Genomic DNA, 17648 nt, shown 5'->3' with positions numbered 1-17648 from the left:
GCTTTTGTTTGGTTACAAAACTTAGTAACAAGACCGCAACTATAATTTCAATACCATGGTTGTTATATACTACATGAGATATCTGGATTACTCAATGATTTTGAAACTTCATTCATGAGGTATCCCATGTTATATACTACATGAGATATCTGGTCATCAGTTGTCTCGCCAGCCTTAAAACGGTAAAAAGGCGAGCTAGAAAGCCAAGCTCGGTCACAGAAAGTTTGCACTCACGTGCGGTGAGCACAACCACATCATGGCACAATGACAGGCTTACCCTCGAAAAGGTCGCCCGGGCCGGGATCGACCCCGTCATTCTCGCAGCGGAGTGGGGAGGAGCGAGGGAGGACATGGCATTAGTTGTCGTGTCAGCTTGGTCAGAGCCAGAGAGATAAAAAAAGTAACTCGGAGGAGAAAACTTGGTAGGGGCATTCTTGTCCTTTTGTTACTTGAAGGAGGCCTTCGTGTTGGAGAGAGGGTACGAAGAGTCGGTCCCGGGAGAGCCACAAGGCCGGGGGGAGGGCTCAAGTTCCAACGCAAGGCCAGGGCCGGCCGAGTCAGTGGATATTTTTTATCAGAATTTTATGGAGGTATGGGTTTTGGCTCGGTGGGAACAGGAGGGAATTTTTCACAAGGATGCATCTCCCTCTGCCCAACTTTGCCCCCTCTCTTCCCCCAAATTTTTTTCCTTCTCCTCCATCGCTTAAGAAGTGGTTATGTTACCTGATTAGCAATATTTGTGTTATTTTCTTCTCCGCCCACCATTCTGAAAATTTTTTCTATTTCCACCTTGCATCTGTTCCCTTACATCTGGATTGCATCCTTTTTCTTGACTCCAATAGCAGTGCTCATGCGATATTAGTGTGAGCAGCTGATGTGCCCAAAAATAAATAAATAACTAGTATAAATGGTGCATTGCTTTTTTTGTCTAAATTATTTTTTTGGTCAAAAATGTGCATGGCATATGTGAATTACAATATTAGTAACCTTCTAAGTCGTCGAGGATTTGGCAAACGTCAAGAGTCATGATTTTCTGACCATTTTACCTCTTTTTTTTAGAAAAAATATATTCATACATTATTATTAATTACTCAATACTCTCAAATTGTAACTATAGGCAACTACTTTAGTATGTCTAGAGATAGTAATAGAAATATTTGAGATAAGAATAATATAAATGAGCTGGTAGTGCTATTTGGTTTTGAAACTTTATCTATAGAAATGCTCGAGTAAAATCAGATGCAGGTGCAATAAAGAGTCTCGATGTCGTTTTGCTAGATGCTGTAATTGCCGATGACTTTTTGAATTTTGTTTTTTGATAGTTTGATTGTAGAACATCTTTCGTGAGCAAAACATAGCATATTGTCATAAGAGTTCATAGATCTACTAAGTCTTGGCACAACGCGCGCGCGCATAAGAGTTCATAGATCTACTAAGTCTTGGCGCACACACATATATATATATATATATATATATATATATATATATATATTTAGCAGTCTTTTAGGATGTTCTGTCATTGAACTTGAATTATTAGTGAACTTACAGTGAAGATGGTAGCTTTAGATCGACCAGTAAGGAATATCCACATGCTTGATCAAATGCCATTCAATGAAAATGCCACATCTTTCTAGAAAGCAACAAATTTTGCTTAGCTAGCTAAAACCCAAGGAAAATGATGAAGTGTTAGCTTCAAAGGATAATAATTAGCCTTTGGTCTAATACTCAAGAAGACATTGACATATAAGCTAAGCATTGAGACAACTGAAAAAACAGCTTTATAAAAGAGAAAAAAAGGGAAAAAACTAAACTTTGAAACCAATTCCAACTTGCAAAACCTAAGACCCTGTTACCAAATCTATGACTTTGGCAACAAGCTCATCTAGGTCATCCACCTGACATTGACTGGTCAAACACCGTCTCATGTACAGCAGTACAGGCCATAAGTCTAGTTTCATCACGATCTGACAAACTCCAGCTGTCTGATCAAATGCCCTGCCCCGCTTTTAGACGGCTATAAAGGCCAAGGACTACAGTCAAGGTATGAGTCAAAAATCTGCGGAAATGATTGGTGAAACTTAAATTCTACCGACTCAAATATTCATAGATCCTGACACCATATGTTCCCCTTTACTGCTGAAACCTAATCAAACCACAATCTTTTAAGGGCATTTTAGTAACCATGGAGAGATTCAAAAAGGTGAAGAGCTTTTTCTAGTGTGTGTTGATGGTACCTTATCTCATGGGGAGAGGAGAGGGTGACCAGGACTACCACCCCATGAAGAGAAAATTTTGCTTGAAGAAAAGGAAGAAAAGGACCTCCTCCTCTTCACCCTCTATGGCTCCATCTCTCCCTCTTCCCTCTCCCTCTCTCTCTCCATGCCAAGTCAAGGCTTCTCATGTCCCGAGAGACGTCACTCTTGTCTCTGGCTTCTCACGTCCTCCACACAGCCCTATCACCCACCCATGGACCCTCCTATAAATACACCCCCCATGGCCCCAACCCCTCCTCAACCCCTTCTCCCACTGCTTGTATATTAAGCCTCCCTTATCTCTCTCCCTTGGAGGTCTGGTTACCCTCTCAATCTCTTCCTCCTCCTCCCCTCCTTCTCATCATCTCTCAATTTGGTAGAGAGATGAAGTTAAAAGAGGGAGGCTGGAACATCCACCATCACCTTCAAGACTAGGAGGGAAGTGGTATATATAGTCTGACGCGTTTAGCAGATCAAGATCATGAAAAAAGTATCGAAGAATCCGTAAAGCTCAGGAGGGATAGCGCCATGGATGATAACAAGGGGACTGTAAAGATGAAGCTCAAAAAGGTTCCATTCATCTAATGCGCTATCTATCCTGAGTTTTATGGCTTCTTCCTACTCCCAAGAATACCCTCAAGAAGCGTCTGAAGGGTTTGTAGTCTCTTCTTTAATTTCTTGCTCTCCTCTTCTTTTATGTCTATTTCGAGCGGACAACAGCAACCAGCGTTTGGCTAGCTCAACTGGTAGACCATGGCTCCTTGCTTTCCTTCTCGGTACATACCATGGTCAGCTCCCTACTTTCACAGGTCTGAATTACTGCAAGTGGAGGTAAATTTATGAAGTAATTTATGGTCTGTATGGTCGTTTTTGGACATAACTTATTGCAGGCATTAAAGCATGTCAGTGCTCTTATTCTTGAACTATCTAAAGCCCCCTTACAATATGGATATATACCATCATCAATGGTGTTATTCTCGCAGATTTTGATGATGAAGACTCCTTCCTTATCTCAAATAAAAGTTCATGCAATCTCGAGCACATCAAATGGAGATGATCTCACATGTATTACCTCCATCCTATATGCTTGGGATCAACCATACAGAGGCTCTCTCACTTGTAACCAATTATATTATCCTCATCGATGCGACTCCTAACCTTATATGTAAGGTGTTTGACACTACTATAAACATGAGTTTATGAAAGTGTTAATTAATAAAATGGATACCTGGTATATCCGGCAAGGTTACAGAAATATGTCTATCTATAATCTATCATTCCGTCAAGTCAAGTGACAATCGTTGAAATGCTTCAGCTCCAATGAGAACCCATATGTGGTTCCCATGACTTCACCCCATGTGTCATGTTTTTTGCGCTTGGACAGCGTCCAAAGCCTGAGGTTCAGGGGGGACTCATTTGCTTAATATTTTTCTCTCTCTCTCCTTACTTCCGTAGGCTTGCGGACAAGGGTGGTACTTCAGCTACGATTAAACTAAACCAGTCGAAAGAAGAAGGGCTCGGTAAGAGAGGTGGGGCCCCGGAATCGATGGAGATGGGTTCCAGCCAAGGGGGGACGTTGACCTTTTGCAAACTCCGTGCAGGTCACGGCTTTTGGGTCACTTTTCACCCCCAAATCATGCTGACGCCATCTCCATGGTGCTTATAAATTTTTCTTTTATGGGCAGGCACTCCTTGATATCTAATACTTGGGTACGTACTGTGGGGACTGGGACAGGGTTCATGTGAATTACAGTAATATAATACTATTCTGCTGCTTTGCCTTTTTCAGTTCTGGGTTCCGTAGAAATCGATGTGGCAGGGTGGTGCCCACTTCTTCTTCTCCATCTCTCTCTCACACACACACACAAACAGAAGTCAGAAGCACATGAGGGGTTTAATGTTGTTGTTTTCTGGAGGTACATTAACGACCATGGAGCTAGAAACCTCATCCCATGTTTACTTCCTTTTTTTTTTTCTTTTATTTCGGGAAAAGAAAGCCATGGGGATTGTTCAGCCGTTGGGTAATGGAAACAGATATGCAGGGTGCAAATATTGTCTGGTGCAATCAAGAATGTGAAGTCAGTGGAGATTATTTTTCATGTAGAATTACAATGACATTTGTTTTAAGTTTGAGTAAGATACACTTAAAATTCTAAAACTTTAAAATATTTCATTTTGCTATCAAGATTTTGTTTTTGTTACAATCCGACCCATCTGGCTATCAGAGGTTTAACATCGAAGCCCCAATAGAACCAGAATGGTGAAAATCGAAAAAAAAAATAAAAAAAAGAGACCGAATCAAGGCAGTCAAGAATATAAACAGAGAGCAAAAAAGATATAATTCAGAGACTAAGAGTTAGACTAATGATGGGTGTGTTTAAAGGTATAAAAATTGAGAAAATTTGTAGGGAAGTGGATAAAAAACACAAAACAGTATTGGAGAAGGATACGTTTCTCGTACATGGCAGGATAATTTTATTTTTTATTGAATATTTTCTCTACTTTGTTAATTTTTAATGTAGGTCATGTATCTATGAGAGTCACTTGACTCTCCTTCCCCTCCTCTTCAACCACCAAAATAAGAGCCCTGCTAAATTTGTAAAAAAAGGTGTTTCTAAAATTTTACAAACACTTAGTTATCATGTGATAATCACGTGATAACGTTTTGTAATAGAGATATGCAAAGAGACCATATTGCAATAAAAAAGTAAAGTTTTAATGGCTAATTGAAACTTTTAAATTTTTAGGGTCCGAATATAAATGGTTTGGATCCGGGATGCTTGACTGGTTAAAAGTGCACTGCCCAGGTCTTCTTGAATGGCCAACCACTGATATCAGTGAAGCACATGCAGGAACATCAGTTTAGGACTGATCTGACCCAATTTAAAACGGTCCAGAGTAGAACCGGACCCAGCCACCCAGGGTCAGACCCATGCTGAAATTTATTGGCTGGTTCGATATCTTGAGCAATTGCACACCAAACCAAGTTGGGTCCCAATAAGCTTCTACTCATCTTGATGGGACTTCAACTCTAGGTTTGGTCTCCGACGAACCCATGCACAATGTCGTAGTTATCTTATCTACGTTTGGCAGGGCCCCATGCTGAACCATGACCAAGAGAATCCTCAGTCAATTCCTTATGAATTACTTCTTAAAATATAGTGCACTTGGCTATGCTACAATAGTAGCAAAATTAAGTGCTATTGTTGTTTTCTGCTGTAAAAATGTACCGACTGCGAACTGGATGCTGGCCATCTACAATGACTTCATTTTGTGTCAGTTAGGCAAAAAAAGAAAAAAACAGCAGACCGTACTGCCAAGGGTCTATAATTAATATGAATTGATAACCAAATGAGATACAGTAGTCTAGGCCTGACCGAGTCATTAAGTTCTGTAATTAGAGGACCTGGCTATGTTAGTATCAATTAATACCACATGAAAACGTTGCAATTCGCTGCAGCAGAGCAGGTGGCAGCCACCTGAGTATCTTTGCCGGGATTATGTAGGACCTACCATCAGGTAGCAGCTTAAAACTCTTCAGAGTGCCTCTAAATTTTGCCATTGTCATCAAAGTTCACCTTGACGTGCCCTCGGAAGAGGGCATCCAACAAAAAAAAAAAAAAAGGACCGGGACAGAGTTGGTAGGCCCTTGCAGGATTTGAGTTCTCCGATGTACCAAATTAGGGAAACGAAAGATGGATGAACAAATGTAACGGGCTACCAATTTCGTTCATTTTTTATGTAGGCTATGAGATCGTCCGGTCAAAGAATCGGAAGAGTGTATTATCTCGAGCCCATGCAATATCTCGCATCTATGAAGAAGGTACACTGAAGCCTTTCCATGGCGATTAAGAGATGGTATAGCAAGGCGATCGAAAATCACTTATCGATACTAATATATAACATATACTCCGACGATGCATCCTTGCATGAGGCATGCTTGATTGTCTGCATTTCTCTATCATGTTTTTGCTCATCTCATGCATTTTCTATCTCCCTACCCCTTATTTTATGTTCTAACCATGGCATCAAAAGTCCGAGCTCTTTTTACTAACGTTTTTTTATGAGTTATTTATACAATTTTGTATTAAAATAAAATAACAGATCAAAAATTTGAATCCTTCTTTTAACATTTAATTATTGTTTCAATTTATATAATTTTTTTAATTAAAAAAATAGTACGTGCATTATATGCGCCACAGAAAGAAGAAACATATTAGTAGGGCTAAAAACAGGTTGGATATTATCCAACCGTCTTCATCCGTCATTGTTAAGTTGCTTAGAACTTCCAAATTGACTTGTAGATAAGTGAACTTTAAGGGGCCCAGGTTGGTAACATAAAGTGTCCTTATAATGCCCTTTTTAGTGGTGGAATTTAACGGGCTGGATTGGACCCAGCAGCCTGCACATCTGACCCAGAAAAACTTGGCTTAGGATGGATTTTCATCAAGGCTATTGATTTCCAGTCAAATTTGGAGCGAGCTTTTGGTAATCAATGAACATGAGCCACTTTTGATTTCGGTCCACTTTGAAAAAATGCATCAAGTAGATTGAGTGCAATGTTACTATCATTCTAGGCTGTCAGGATGCACCATCCAAAAATCGAACTCAGACTCTTTAGTTGCTAAGCAGACGAGTGGACCACCAAGGCAAACCCAATCACAGTTAAAGCCTGTAATCTTGATTCTAAGATTCTGGAACTCTTCTCATTAAATGCGCCATGTTGGAGCTACAGAAGGGCCTCCAAACCTCTTTTTCCAATCCTATCAAAGGGTTATTTAGAAGTCATGATCTAGATGTGTGTAATTTCTTGCTCAGAAAAGGAGAGGTGGTAAAAGCTTGAAGGAGGACAGAGACAGTCCAGAATTCAGAGCTTTTCTCCAAATTAGAGGATTAATTTGATTTAGGATGCAAAGGACCTGCTTGTACATGGTGTAGCAGTCAGTTTGGTCAGGATAATCCACATATGCCAAGATTCCATTTCTAAAGCTTTAGCCACCCACTCGGACTCAACTCGGATCAGTTGAACTCAAATCAACACAAGCCCACAACGGCAGCACCAAGTCACAATGGCACACATATAGGGGAGAGGTAAGAACACTGGTGGGTAACCGTATCCCAGCAACTTCTTTCCAAATAATCTCCGTCGAGTCCTTGGATAGGAGGAGAGGATGAAAAGCTTATGGTTGCAGAATGCCGGCAACCAACGGACCGAGTTCTTTCCCATCCCCCACGCAGCCATGGCGGGAACCGGTCTCTTCCTCCGCCCGCTCATCACTTCCCTCCGCCCGACAACGTCAAACTTCCCGCCACCCAGGCGCAACCCCATCCCTTCCCGCCTCCGCTTCCAAAAGCCGCCGAGATTTGCCTCCTCGGACGAACAAACGCCGACCTCCCACACCCAGCCCAAATTCAAGCCTCCAATCCGAAACCCCATCGGTGCATCACTCCTCTCGTCAATCCCACGCTTTCTCGATCGTATTAGGTAATCCAATTTTGTTTGGAAAAGGGTTGAAGTTCTTGAACTTTGATATCTTTTGATGCTAGGGAGTCTTCTATGTTACATTTGAGATTGTTAGGGGTGATCAAATTGGCTTGGAGATAGCGAGTGTTGCGTTGCCGGTGGTACTGGCTCTCGCCGCTGATCCCATTGCATCGCTTGTCGACACCGCCTTCGTAGGCCATCTGGGTAAGTAATTCGGGACTTCAAATGGTTCGGAAACTTCAGAGTGCTGAATACAATAACGCTTACACTCTCCAATACAATTCATTGCTAGGTGCTTTAGAATAGTAGTCTCAAATATGATAAATTTCTATGCTGGTGTGATGTAAAATGGGGTTTTGTTTTCCTAGCATGTACTCAATCCAAGATTGGGGCTGTGTTTATTGTATTAACTCGCTTCAATTTTTCATCAGGATCCGTTGAGTTGGCAGCAGTGGGTGTCTCGGTTTCGGTATTCAATCTGGTTTCCAAATTGTTTAACATACCCTTGCTTAATGTTACTACATCTTTTGTTGCCGAACAGCAGGCATTGGACAGTAGCATGCAGAACGATGCAAATAGTGTTGAAACAAGTATATGAATTTAGTTTAGGTCTTTCAATAGTGTTTGTCACCTTTTGCATTTGATCACAAGTATTATAATTGAACTAAATTTGTTTATAGGGGACAAAGTTCTGGGGTTGAAATTGAAGGGCAGGGGTGATTCAGATGGCAGGAAATTTCTTCCAGCAGTGTCAACATCATTGGCTTTGGCTGCTGGTATTGGACTTGCAGAAGCGATAGGATTATTCTTGGGCTCAGGGCTCCTGATAAATACCATGGGTATACCTGTTGTATGTCAAAATATGCTCATCATACATGAAATTTTACTCGTAGCTTTCATTCTTATTATTGGGTTGAACTTAGCTAGGCATGCTTTATCAGAAGAATTATATTTTCAATTTATTTGTTTGTTGTTGATGTCACATTGTCCTGCTTCCAATGGTTAATTTAAAGCCAAGGTGGTCAACTGTGTAGTAAATCCTTATATGACCTGTTTGATGGTTTCTTGTCCTACTTTTCAACACTCAGAAACACGATGAATGCTGAAGAATGCGCTTAATTCTTGAGTTGCTCCGCTTCTAATAACTCAGAGCTATTTGTCATTGCCATTTCCTTTACATGTTCAGGGCCCATAATTACTGTTGCTTGCTCTTTTTTTTAGCAACACCCAAGATACTCTTGCTCTTAATGTTTATCATCTCTTACAGTTAAGATCATATAATAATAATATCCATTGTGTGATAGCTAGCATCTTCATGGTGTTATTTTTTTACTTTAGATACATCTTAAACTTTTTGGTCAATTGCAATATTTGGCACCTGAAATCTAAAATCTCATGATGTTCAAGTTGGTAGAAGAGTCATTGAACTGAGATTTTTTTTAGGTGTTGAAATATTATCTCCACTTTCCCTTGCCTAGCTTTAAGAGTTCAAGGGAAAGCTTCTTTCCCATAGATAGGGAATAGAATATATTGTTTTCCAGTTATACTTGTTCCCTTTAGATAGGAAAATTAAACCAGACAGGTAGGGTAAGGTCTTAAGGGTCTATATGTTTATGCTCATGATTTTCTAACTAAATAATATTTAATGCTACTTTTTATGATCATAGTTTTATAGATACTAAAAAGTTTGTTCAGAAGATAACACATGTTTATGATCTATACAGGACTCACCAATGCACATACCAGCTGAGCAGTTTCTTACTCTAAGAGCATATGGTGCTCCACCTATGGTAATAGCACTTGCAGCGCAAGGCACGTTTCGTGGATTTATGGATACAAAGACACCATTATATGCTGTAGGTAAGTATTTTTGTAGTGTCAGAGATTAGTTTTAGAAAGTAAACCTTGTGATGGAATAATTCAAAATTGTATTGCACATTCTTTTGCATGGGAACATAACTTAGTACAAGTAATATGAATGGAATGCTCAAAATCCTGAGTTTCTGTTATTGCATTTTTGGATCCAGAAGGTTAATATTTATATGAACTGTGCACACAATAACTCAAGCTGAATTTGACAAAATGCTAGGTGAATTCTTTAGAGTATTAGAAATGATTCGTTAGTCATTGATGTGTACTTATTGGCCATTTATGTCTTCATTTGGTGCTTGGATTATCTTTCCTCTAGTTAACCACTCTTTTAACTGATTATCTACTCTTTAAGTGAATGGAACCATATTTTTTGAAGGATTGAATGAAACAATATGTATATTGCTAGGGGGCATATTCTTGCGTTGCTATATCCAAACACAGTTTATGGTATTTGCAAACAATTCTTTGCATGTTTAGTTTCTTCTCCACATCATGGAGGGTAGATGGCCTAGCTAAAGGCCCAGCCTGGCCTGATTGAGATAAGGACAATGAGTTATGAGCCCTCACCTGTCACGCCCCGAACCCATCATCCGGGTCCGGCACGTGACCGGCCGCATGAGCCCTAGAGCAGTGCCCTAAAGATCATGTAAGGCCTAAAATAAACAACAATTCAATAAATCCACAACTAATTAATTAATTCAAATTGACAAATCCGACATGTCCAAATAAACAATCGGTTCAGTTACAAGATTTTCAAATGTTCATCAATAAAAGATAAGCTGCTTCTAACTATCTAGCAGTCAGACTCCATGCTGATCTCATTTCTCGTCCCACCCGATGAACTCTACAAATCCAGTGCCTCTGAAAAAAAAGTAAGAGTAGTATGAGCTTTTCCAGCCCAGTAAGAATCCCAACAGCCACACAGTAATAATAATAAAATGATCAAAACATCAAAATAATATCATTTCATTATTTCAAAGGCTCAACAAACAGCAAATATGTGTAACCATTTCATACACATAAATCCTTTTTCACATTATGTGATCATAAATCCTTTTTCACATTATGTGATCAATTCCCGTATTACTCTGATTCCCAAGTTTTCAGACTTTTCACTTCTGGCTTTGGACTAACCAAGTTCATGACCCAGTCCAAGACTGCACAAATCCCACGCATAAGCTCGTGGCAGCTATCCCACGCGTAAGCCCGTGGAGGCTATCCTACGCATAAGCTCGTAGAGGCTATCCCACATGTAAGCCCGTGGAGGCTATCCTACGCATAAGCTCGTATAGGCTATCCCACGTATAAGCTCGTGCAGCTATCCTACGCATAAGCTCGTAGAGGCTATCTCATGACAAGGTTAGTCCAACCCATTTTACATGTTTAGTTTTATATGTTTAATCACATTTCAATCACGTCACATATTTTCATAATTTCTCAAAAATATGTTATTCCTTCCCAATTTAATTATTCCTATACTTTCATAATAAACAAAATGCACACCTCATAGTGTCATACAAGCTCAAAAATTAATAGCAACATACTGATAAAATATATCCAACGATAAATCCAATATATGCATAAATAAAAGTGCTCAGATGTAGGGATTCTTACAGAAATTGTAGAATGATACAAGCACAGATCCGAATCACAACCTACGCGCTGGGGTGCTGAGTCCCCTGATCAAAACTCCTGGCACAGCTGACTTTTCCCCTACAACATCAATTATATTTCACAGACTAAATTATTCAATATTTAAATATTCTAAAATATAATTCACATGTACTATGGGGTCCATCACCAGGTCCCCAAATATCTCAATCCCTCAAATCTAGGGCAGTCGGAGTGGCTTGACTCCCATCCTGTACCACCGATCTATGTCGTCGCCAGCCGTGGCCGCTGCCACGCCGGCGATGATGGCCGGTCCCGGTGAAGAGACCAAAAGGAAGGAATGATCCCTCTCTCTTCATGGTTGGGAATACATCTTCCTCCCTCAAATCCTTTTTGATCCAAGGGCAACAACCGTGGTGGCTGTGCCCTCTCCTTCCCCAACCCGACAACACCACTGGCCGAACCATCGCTGGCCGTCTCTGCTGCAGCCGCTGGCGATGGTGGCCGGCCAAAAGAAAGAGAGAAGAGGAGGTCCCTCTTCTTCTTCTTTCCCCAACACCCGAAAGGGTCCCCCCCCCCCTCTTCTTCTTCTTTCCATCATCAGCCGAAGGCCCTTCTCATGGTGGCTCGGCCTCTTCCCCCCCCCCCACCCGACGGCAACCCAAGCAGCCTCCCCCCCCCCCCCGACCGCCGTCATCGCCACCGGTGGCCAACCCACGCGAGAGGAAGAGGAGGAAGGGATGGGATCACGAGGAAGAAGACCTCGGATCCACCATCCCCCATCACCAACCAAAGCCCTAGAACCTTACTTCGACCTCCCACAGTCCCGATTCAACCCCCAATGCCATTGATCCCGGCCAACCCGGCGGCCAGCGGTGGCGAAATCCGGAGGAGAGAGGCCGAAACAGGGTACCCCCTGTTGCGGACCCTTCTCCGGCGATTTCACCAGCCAAAACCCAATTTTACATAGCCCTACCCCTAGCAAAGGAAGCACAAGGGAAGAAGCCATGCTTACCTTGGTCCGACGGGGTGTTCCGGCGATCTTTCCGGCAAGAAATCGGAGGAAGCGAGCTTGGATCAAACTCCTCTCTTCTTTCGATTTGTGGATGGTCTTCACCGAAGGAAAGGAGGCTTTGGAGCAAGGTTCGCCGTACCGGTACCGAACCCCGTACCGGTGCCGCACCCGTATAGGCGTACCGAGTGTCGGTACGGTACCGTACGCTCGGTACCGACCGTACCGACATTGGTGTACCGATACCGGTACCCATCGGTACGGGTACGGTACGCTCGGTACCGACCGGTACAGCGAACCTTGCTTTGGAGCTTTCCCCATGGCCGGCCGGATCTCGGCACTCGGTCTCCTCTCCGGTGTTTGGTCCCCTTTGGCGATCAACCCTAGCGCCGCCGCCGCTCTCTCTCCCGTGCCCCTCTCGACCACAATTGTGCCTAGGGCACGATCGTAAATGGGCCCGGTCTTTTCGGGCCGGCCCGTCACCCCTTTTTTTTTTTTTTGGGTTTTACATCACCAGTGGGACAAATATACGCCTGTACACTGATAGGTTTGTTTCTGTCATCATACTACCCTCCATAAATCACTGCCCGTTCCCTTTAGTTGCCTAGAGATCCTCATTTCAGCCTTCATTGCTCTGCATTCTTGTGCTATGCCTGATTTGCCAGTTTGGTTACTTGCCAATAGACTTCCCAGGCTAGCCTTTAAACTTGCCAGAAATCAACTATTAGCTTATTTTACCACCAGTAGTGACAGCCTATGTGTTCATTTCCCTATTTAATTTTAAATTTTATGCAATTGTTCAGTCTGCAGCTTAAGACTTTGCAAGGCAGTGGCAGAGGCTAGACCGCCTTGCAAACTTTGCAGCTAGTATTCTAGAATCAGCACCGTGTCCCATTCTTGTTCATAAATTCTCATACTTTTGTTGCAGGTCTACCTTTCTTTGCCTCTCCATTTCCAATCCAATTATAGTCCTTATGTTATTGCTAGTATTTTGTAGAATTGTCTGATATTGTGCATACCAAGAAGTATCACATATACAGAAGCACCTAAGTGAGATGTCTTGCATATAGGGAGTTAATTCAACTTGATTGGAATGACAGGCTGTACATCCAATTCTTTCCCACTTCCTATTTTTCTCTTCTTTCTTTTTACTTCTTTCATCTTCATCGTTTTAATTTTCATCCAAAAAATGGACACCTAGTACAATTTAAATTTCATATAATTGAGTTATTATATTAATTACTTATCAGCTTCACATCATGACAGCATGGGTTGGCACCTGATGTATGTCTGTGAAATGGTCTGTGATAGACTTCTTACCTCCTTCAAATGTGCATAATGTAACGATATCTCAAAATGCAGGAGCTGGCAACTTACTGAATGCTCTATTGGATCCCATATTGATATTTATCTTTGGTCTCGGCGTGGGTGGTGCTGCAATAGCTACTGTTATTTCTGAGTATGTCTACCACCGTTGTAGGAATAGTGTGAAAGCAACATATTTTTAATACTTTGATGCTTCATACAATAAAAGCTTCTCCTTCTGACTCAGTTGTTAATAACTAATGTTCTTGATCTCATCCATCTTACTAGGTACTTGATAGCTTTTATTCTTCTTTGGAAGCTCAATGCAAAAGTAGTACTTCTATCTCCTGATATTTTCAGGGGTGGATTTGTTCGTTATTTGAAATCTGGTAGGTTATAATATTTGTTTTTAAAATTTTTAACTGAGTAAATCAATAAATCCTGAATAACTCTGCATGCTCGCTTTGATGGCAAAGATGTCTTGACACATAAATTTGCAGACAAATCTTATTTGTGCAAATTATGTAGATGGAAAAATCTCAGATTTAAAGAAATCATGTCCTTAGGAATTGTTTCAGTGAGACCCTAAGAAAATAAAAGGAACATGCTTTTGATGGATGTATATGCAAATCCACAGAAAAATCTTATAGCCAACATGTTCATTGAATAACTTCAGTTTTCAAAGAGATGCTCGTGATAGCTGGGACATAAACATAAGCATGCACCTGCAAAATCGATGTTCATCCCCAGTTTTACTTTGTCACATAAGCATGCACGTCCACATTCTGCACTATCCTTGTTCACTGGAAAGCTTTGTCAGTAATTCTATACTGATGCAGGTGGTCTCTTAATTAGCAGAACTATTGCGTCTCTCTTTACTATGACACTGGCAACATCCTTGGCTGCAAGGGAAGGGCCAATTCCTATGGCTGGTCACCAGATTTGCTTGCAAGTATGGTTGGCAGTCTCCCTGCTTAATGATGCTTTAGCGCTTGCCGGTCAGGTTTGTTATTTCATAACCTTATATGCAGTTTTGCATCATTTACATCTTGACAATTACATTATCTTAATGTCTGGGTAAATTTGACTTCTATAACTGGACAGTTCTTTCACAGGCTTTACTTGCACGTGAATTCTCCCAGAGGAATTATGAACAAGCCCGTGTTATAATATACAGGGTTCTACAGGCTAGTAACATGCCTTAAGTCAATTCCATCATCGTGCAATTTATATTCAATTTATATTAAACTGGGTTCACCCTTTTCTTTCCTTTGACATGCTGTTGGTCTTCTCAATACTGCTGAATTTCAATCAGATTGGGGCCACAACTGGAATAGCACTGGCTATCATATTGTTCTTTGGGTTTGGGCATTTTTCGTATTTATTTACCACTGATTCAGCTGTTCTGGACGTTGCTAGATCTGGAGTCTTGGTAAGGTTGATATTGCACGCTATTTATCATGTTTTATATGAAACTGGAATCTGAATCTCCATTCTTAAGAATGAGAGTATTTGCAGTTTGTCGCTGTATCGCAGCCAGTCAATGCCCTTGCTTTTGTAATTGATGGGCTCTATTATGGTGTCTCAGACTTTGCATATGCTGCATACTCGATGGTGTGGATCTCTGTTTTTGCTAGGTTCTTCATATTGCAATATGCTTTCTCATAAGCTTATAACTAGTTATATTATAACTTTGCACAGGTGCTGGTGGGATTGGTCTCATCAATATTTCTGTTGGTTGCTGCTCACATGTTTGGTCTCGCTGGAGTCTGGACAGGGTTGTTTCTTTTCATGAGCTTGCGAACAGCTGCTGGATTTTGGAGGTAGAAACTAACTCCCAGTTTCAGAAATCAAAGTATTATTATTATGGGTTACACTACTGATATTTGCCATTCCAGGTTAGGAACCAAAACTGGACCATGGAAAATGGTCTGGTCTGAGATGGAGACACAGATAATGGAAAAATGATGATTATGAAAGAAATCGCACAAGAGCCTTTTTTTCTAGACCATTAGCTGGCCTTATGAGTTTTAACAGCAGTTTGTTATGTCAAGTTTAGAAACAATTCATTGGCAACAAAGTTAAACGAGTGAAAGAAATCAATGGGGATGAGAAGGGTAAACAAGCGAGGATTAACAACAGGTAAGTCAATGAAACAATTTTCATGCTCGGGGATTTGGATGGACAGCAGGCAACATAGCTGCAAGGCAGGATGCATAGCTTTGATAGTCACATATTCACCGATGCTGATGAACGGCAGAGCATGGCAGAGTACTGATTCTAACTGAATATGGCAAGCATCCTTTTCAGAGGTCTACACTAGATGTATTGCAGCAATGCTTCTTCCATTGGCCAGCCATTCGTGGCATTACCTGTAAATCAGAATCAAGCTTCGATGCTGTTAAAGGTTATTTATTATATATCCATATAAATTTGTTTTGTGCATATGATCCTGTAGGTGAATATGAATTGGTTGAACTTACTCATGGGGTAACCTAGCCCACAGCATAGTTTGAGTGGAGATGCAAGGCAGGAGAGTTTGAAGACAAAAACTGATGCCTGTATCATAGTATCTTTTCCATGATTTATCTGCTGAAAAAAGATAAACTAATAGCAGGTGTAGCATGCCTTTTATTCTATACTACTGTTCTGTTTAAAGATTTTCTTGTATCTGAGTGGAGATAAGATGATGAAATTATATCGCATATGAAGAAATTATATTTCACACCATATCACTACAGGAATAATTGGAGACAAGATGAGGGGGCGACAATCTGAGATGAGTTATTGGATAAATGGTGTCCATAGAAACAAGAAATCTGATTAGCATGGTGCATTGCTGGTGTGGTGTGCTCGGGTATAATTTCTCTAGGGGAAGATGGAGATAAGGGGCTTCTCCTCTCTCTGTCCTTCGAAATCGGTCTCGTGAATCTCAAAGCAATATCATCCCATCTGACAGGCTGATTGCACTAACGTTCTTTCATGCAAAGGATACAATGAGGACCCATTAATGAATGCGTGGGATCATCTAGTGATTTTATAGGCCATGGCAATATCTTATGTTTAATGTGTAATGTCATGTAGCCTTTTGTTTCGACGGAAGACATAAAATGGGTTTTTTCTGTTATTGGATCTAATTCTTTGATAGATTGGGTTAGGCTTGGATTGGTTCACAATTTGGCCCAGAGCCAACCGAACTTGGCCTGTGAGAAGATATGATGAGGGACAGACCCGTTCGTAAATCGATTAGCTAAGGGTCGGTGCTTTGACCTGACTCAGGTCATGATAGTACATCAACATGGGAATGGATGGGTTGGATCATGGGCATGATATATGAATTCTAACAGTTATAGCCATTTTTTTAATACTAGCTAGTTACACCATCTCACAGTTGAGTCACTAAAATCCATACCGGATAGGTGCATCACTAATTTTAGGTATGGGTCATGTCCAACCGAAAAAAGGTGGCGGATTAGTCTTGTTGGGTCGAGTTAGGTCATGGACTCAATGGATGGCAGGACGGTCGTAGGGCAATGCTTTCTATGGTGCTGCTTGGGGCTTCCTAAGGAGAAATTATTGCACCAATTGACCGGGCAATTTCTATTCAATGGAAAGAAAAGCCCATTGGTAGCATCGATACAATCACATAAATCGTAAATATATGAATATGATCAACCAAAAAATTTGCGGTTTCTATTGGGACACTGAAGACGGACCTCCTCTTTTTAACTTAGTTATTTCATTTTTTGCATGTCAAGTAGTCGAAAAATAAATAATCGATGATTTCAATCGGCGCGCCCATTTAGACCTATTCGTTTATGTATGCGTGGACTCAATGGATGGCTGGGCTAAAGAGTTCCTGCACAACCACAGGTTTCCACCATGATGCCGGTCGTAGGGTAATGCTTTCTATGGTGCTGCTTGGGTCATCCTAAGGAGAAATTATTGGGCGCACTACGCTGGTGCACGCCATCAATCACCGAGACGTGTTAGCGCGCGGCTAAATGATGAGCCCACCGCAATACATCTATCCGAAATAATTTTTCCCGGCGAAGGCCGGATTTCGGATCTGGGACGACGACGGTGAGGAAATGTTATTTTACACCAAGCT

At 41.2% G+C, this 17648-nt stretch overlaps 1 protein-coding gene across 4 annotated transcripts; it reads left to right on the top strand.

Annotated features, from left to right (window-relative positions):
• The first annotated feature begins 7362 nt into the window (after nucleotides 1-7362).
• LOC103714367 (MATE efflux family protein) lies at nucleotides 7363-15982 on the top strand. 4 transcript variants are annotated; one of them, XR_003387037.4, is made up of 13 exons: nucleotides 7363-7737; nucleotides 7832-7941; nucleotides 8169-8327; nucleotides 8418-8587; nucleotides 9462-9597; nucleotides 13595-13691; nucleotides 13826-13926; nucleotides 14377-14540; nucleotides 14653-14724; nucleotides 14853-14974; nucleotides 15056-15151; nucleotides 15239-15360; nucleotides 15436-15982. XR_003387037.4 is itself a non-coding variant. In XM_008801580.5 (13 exons), the coding sequence occupies exons 1-13, from the start codon at nucleotides 7424-7426 to the stop codon at nucleotides 15503-15505; spliced, it is 1728 nt and encodes a 575-aa protein (XP_008799802.4). In that variant the 5' UTR covers nucleotides 7363-7423; the 3' UTR covers nucleotides 15506-15982. The 4 variants fall into 4 exon arrangements, 3 of the variants coding, with proteins under 3 accessions (XP_008799802.4, XP_038980865.3, XP_088559583.2); XM_008801580.5 differs by having other exon boundaries at nucleotides 14853-14969; XM_088703457.2 differs by having other exon boundaries at nucleotides 7458-7737; nucleotides 7824-7941; nucleotides 14853-14969.
• The last annotated feature ends 1666 nt before the right edge of the window (nucleotides 15983-17648 follow it).

Source organism: Phoenix dactylifera, chromosome 8 (assembly GCF_051530095.1).
Source record: "Phoenix dactylifera cultivar Ajwa chromosome 8, Ajwa_hap1_PhDact_Kaust_v1.1, whole genome shotgun sequence".
Lineage (NCBI taxonomy): Eukaryota > Viridiplantae > Streptophyta > Magnoliopsida > Arecales > Arecaceae > Phoenix > Phoenix dactylifera.
The sequence above is the reverse complement of the archived record's forward strand: the minus strand, read 5'-3'. Positions and strand labels throughout refer to the sequence as shown.

Bases quoted from the DNA above. Each gene is read 5' to 3' on its own strand.
- LOC103714367 (XM_008801580.5), top strand. From the start codon at position 7,424: ATGAAAAGCTTATGGTTGCAGAATGCCGGCAACCAACGGACCGAGTTC. The intron at 7,738-7,831 runs GTAATCCAATTT...TGAGATTGTTAG, and splicing joins CGCTTTCTCGATCGTATTAG to GGGTGATCAAATTGGCTTGG. The intron at 15,361-15,435 runs GTAGAAACTAAC...TTGCCATTCCAG, and splicing joins ACAGCTGCTGGATTTTGGAG to GTTAGGAACCAAAACTGGAC.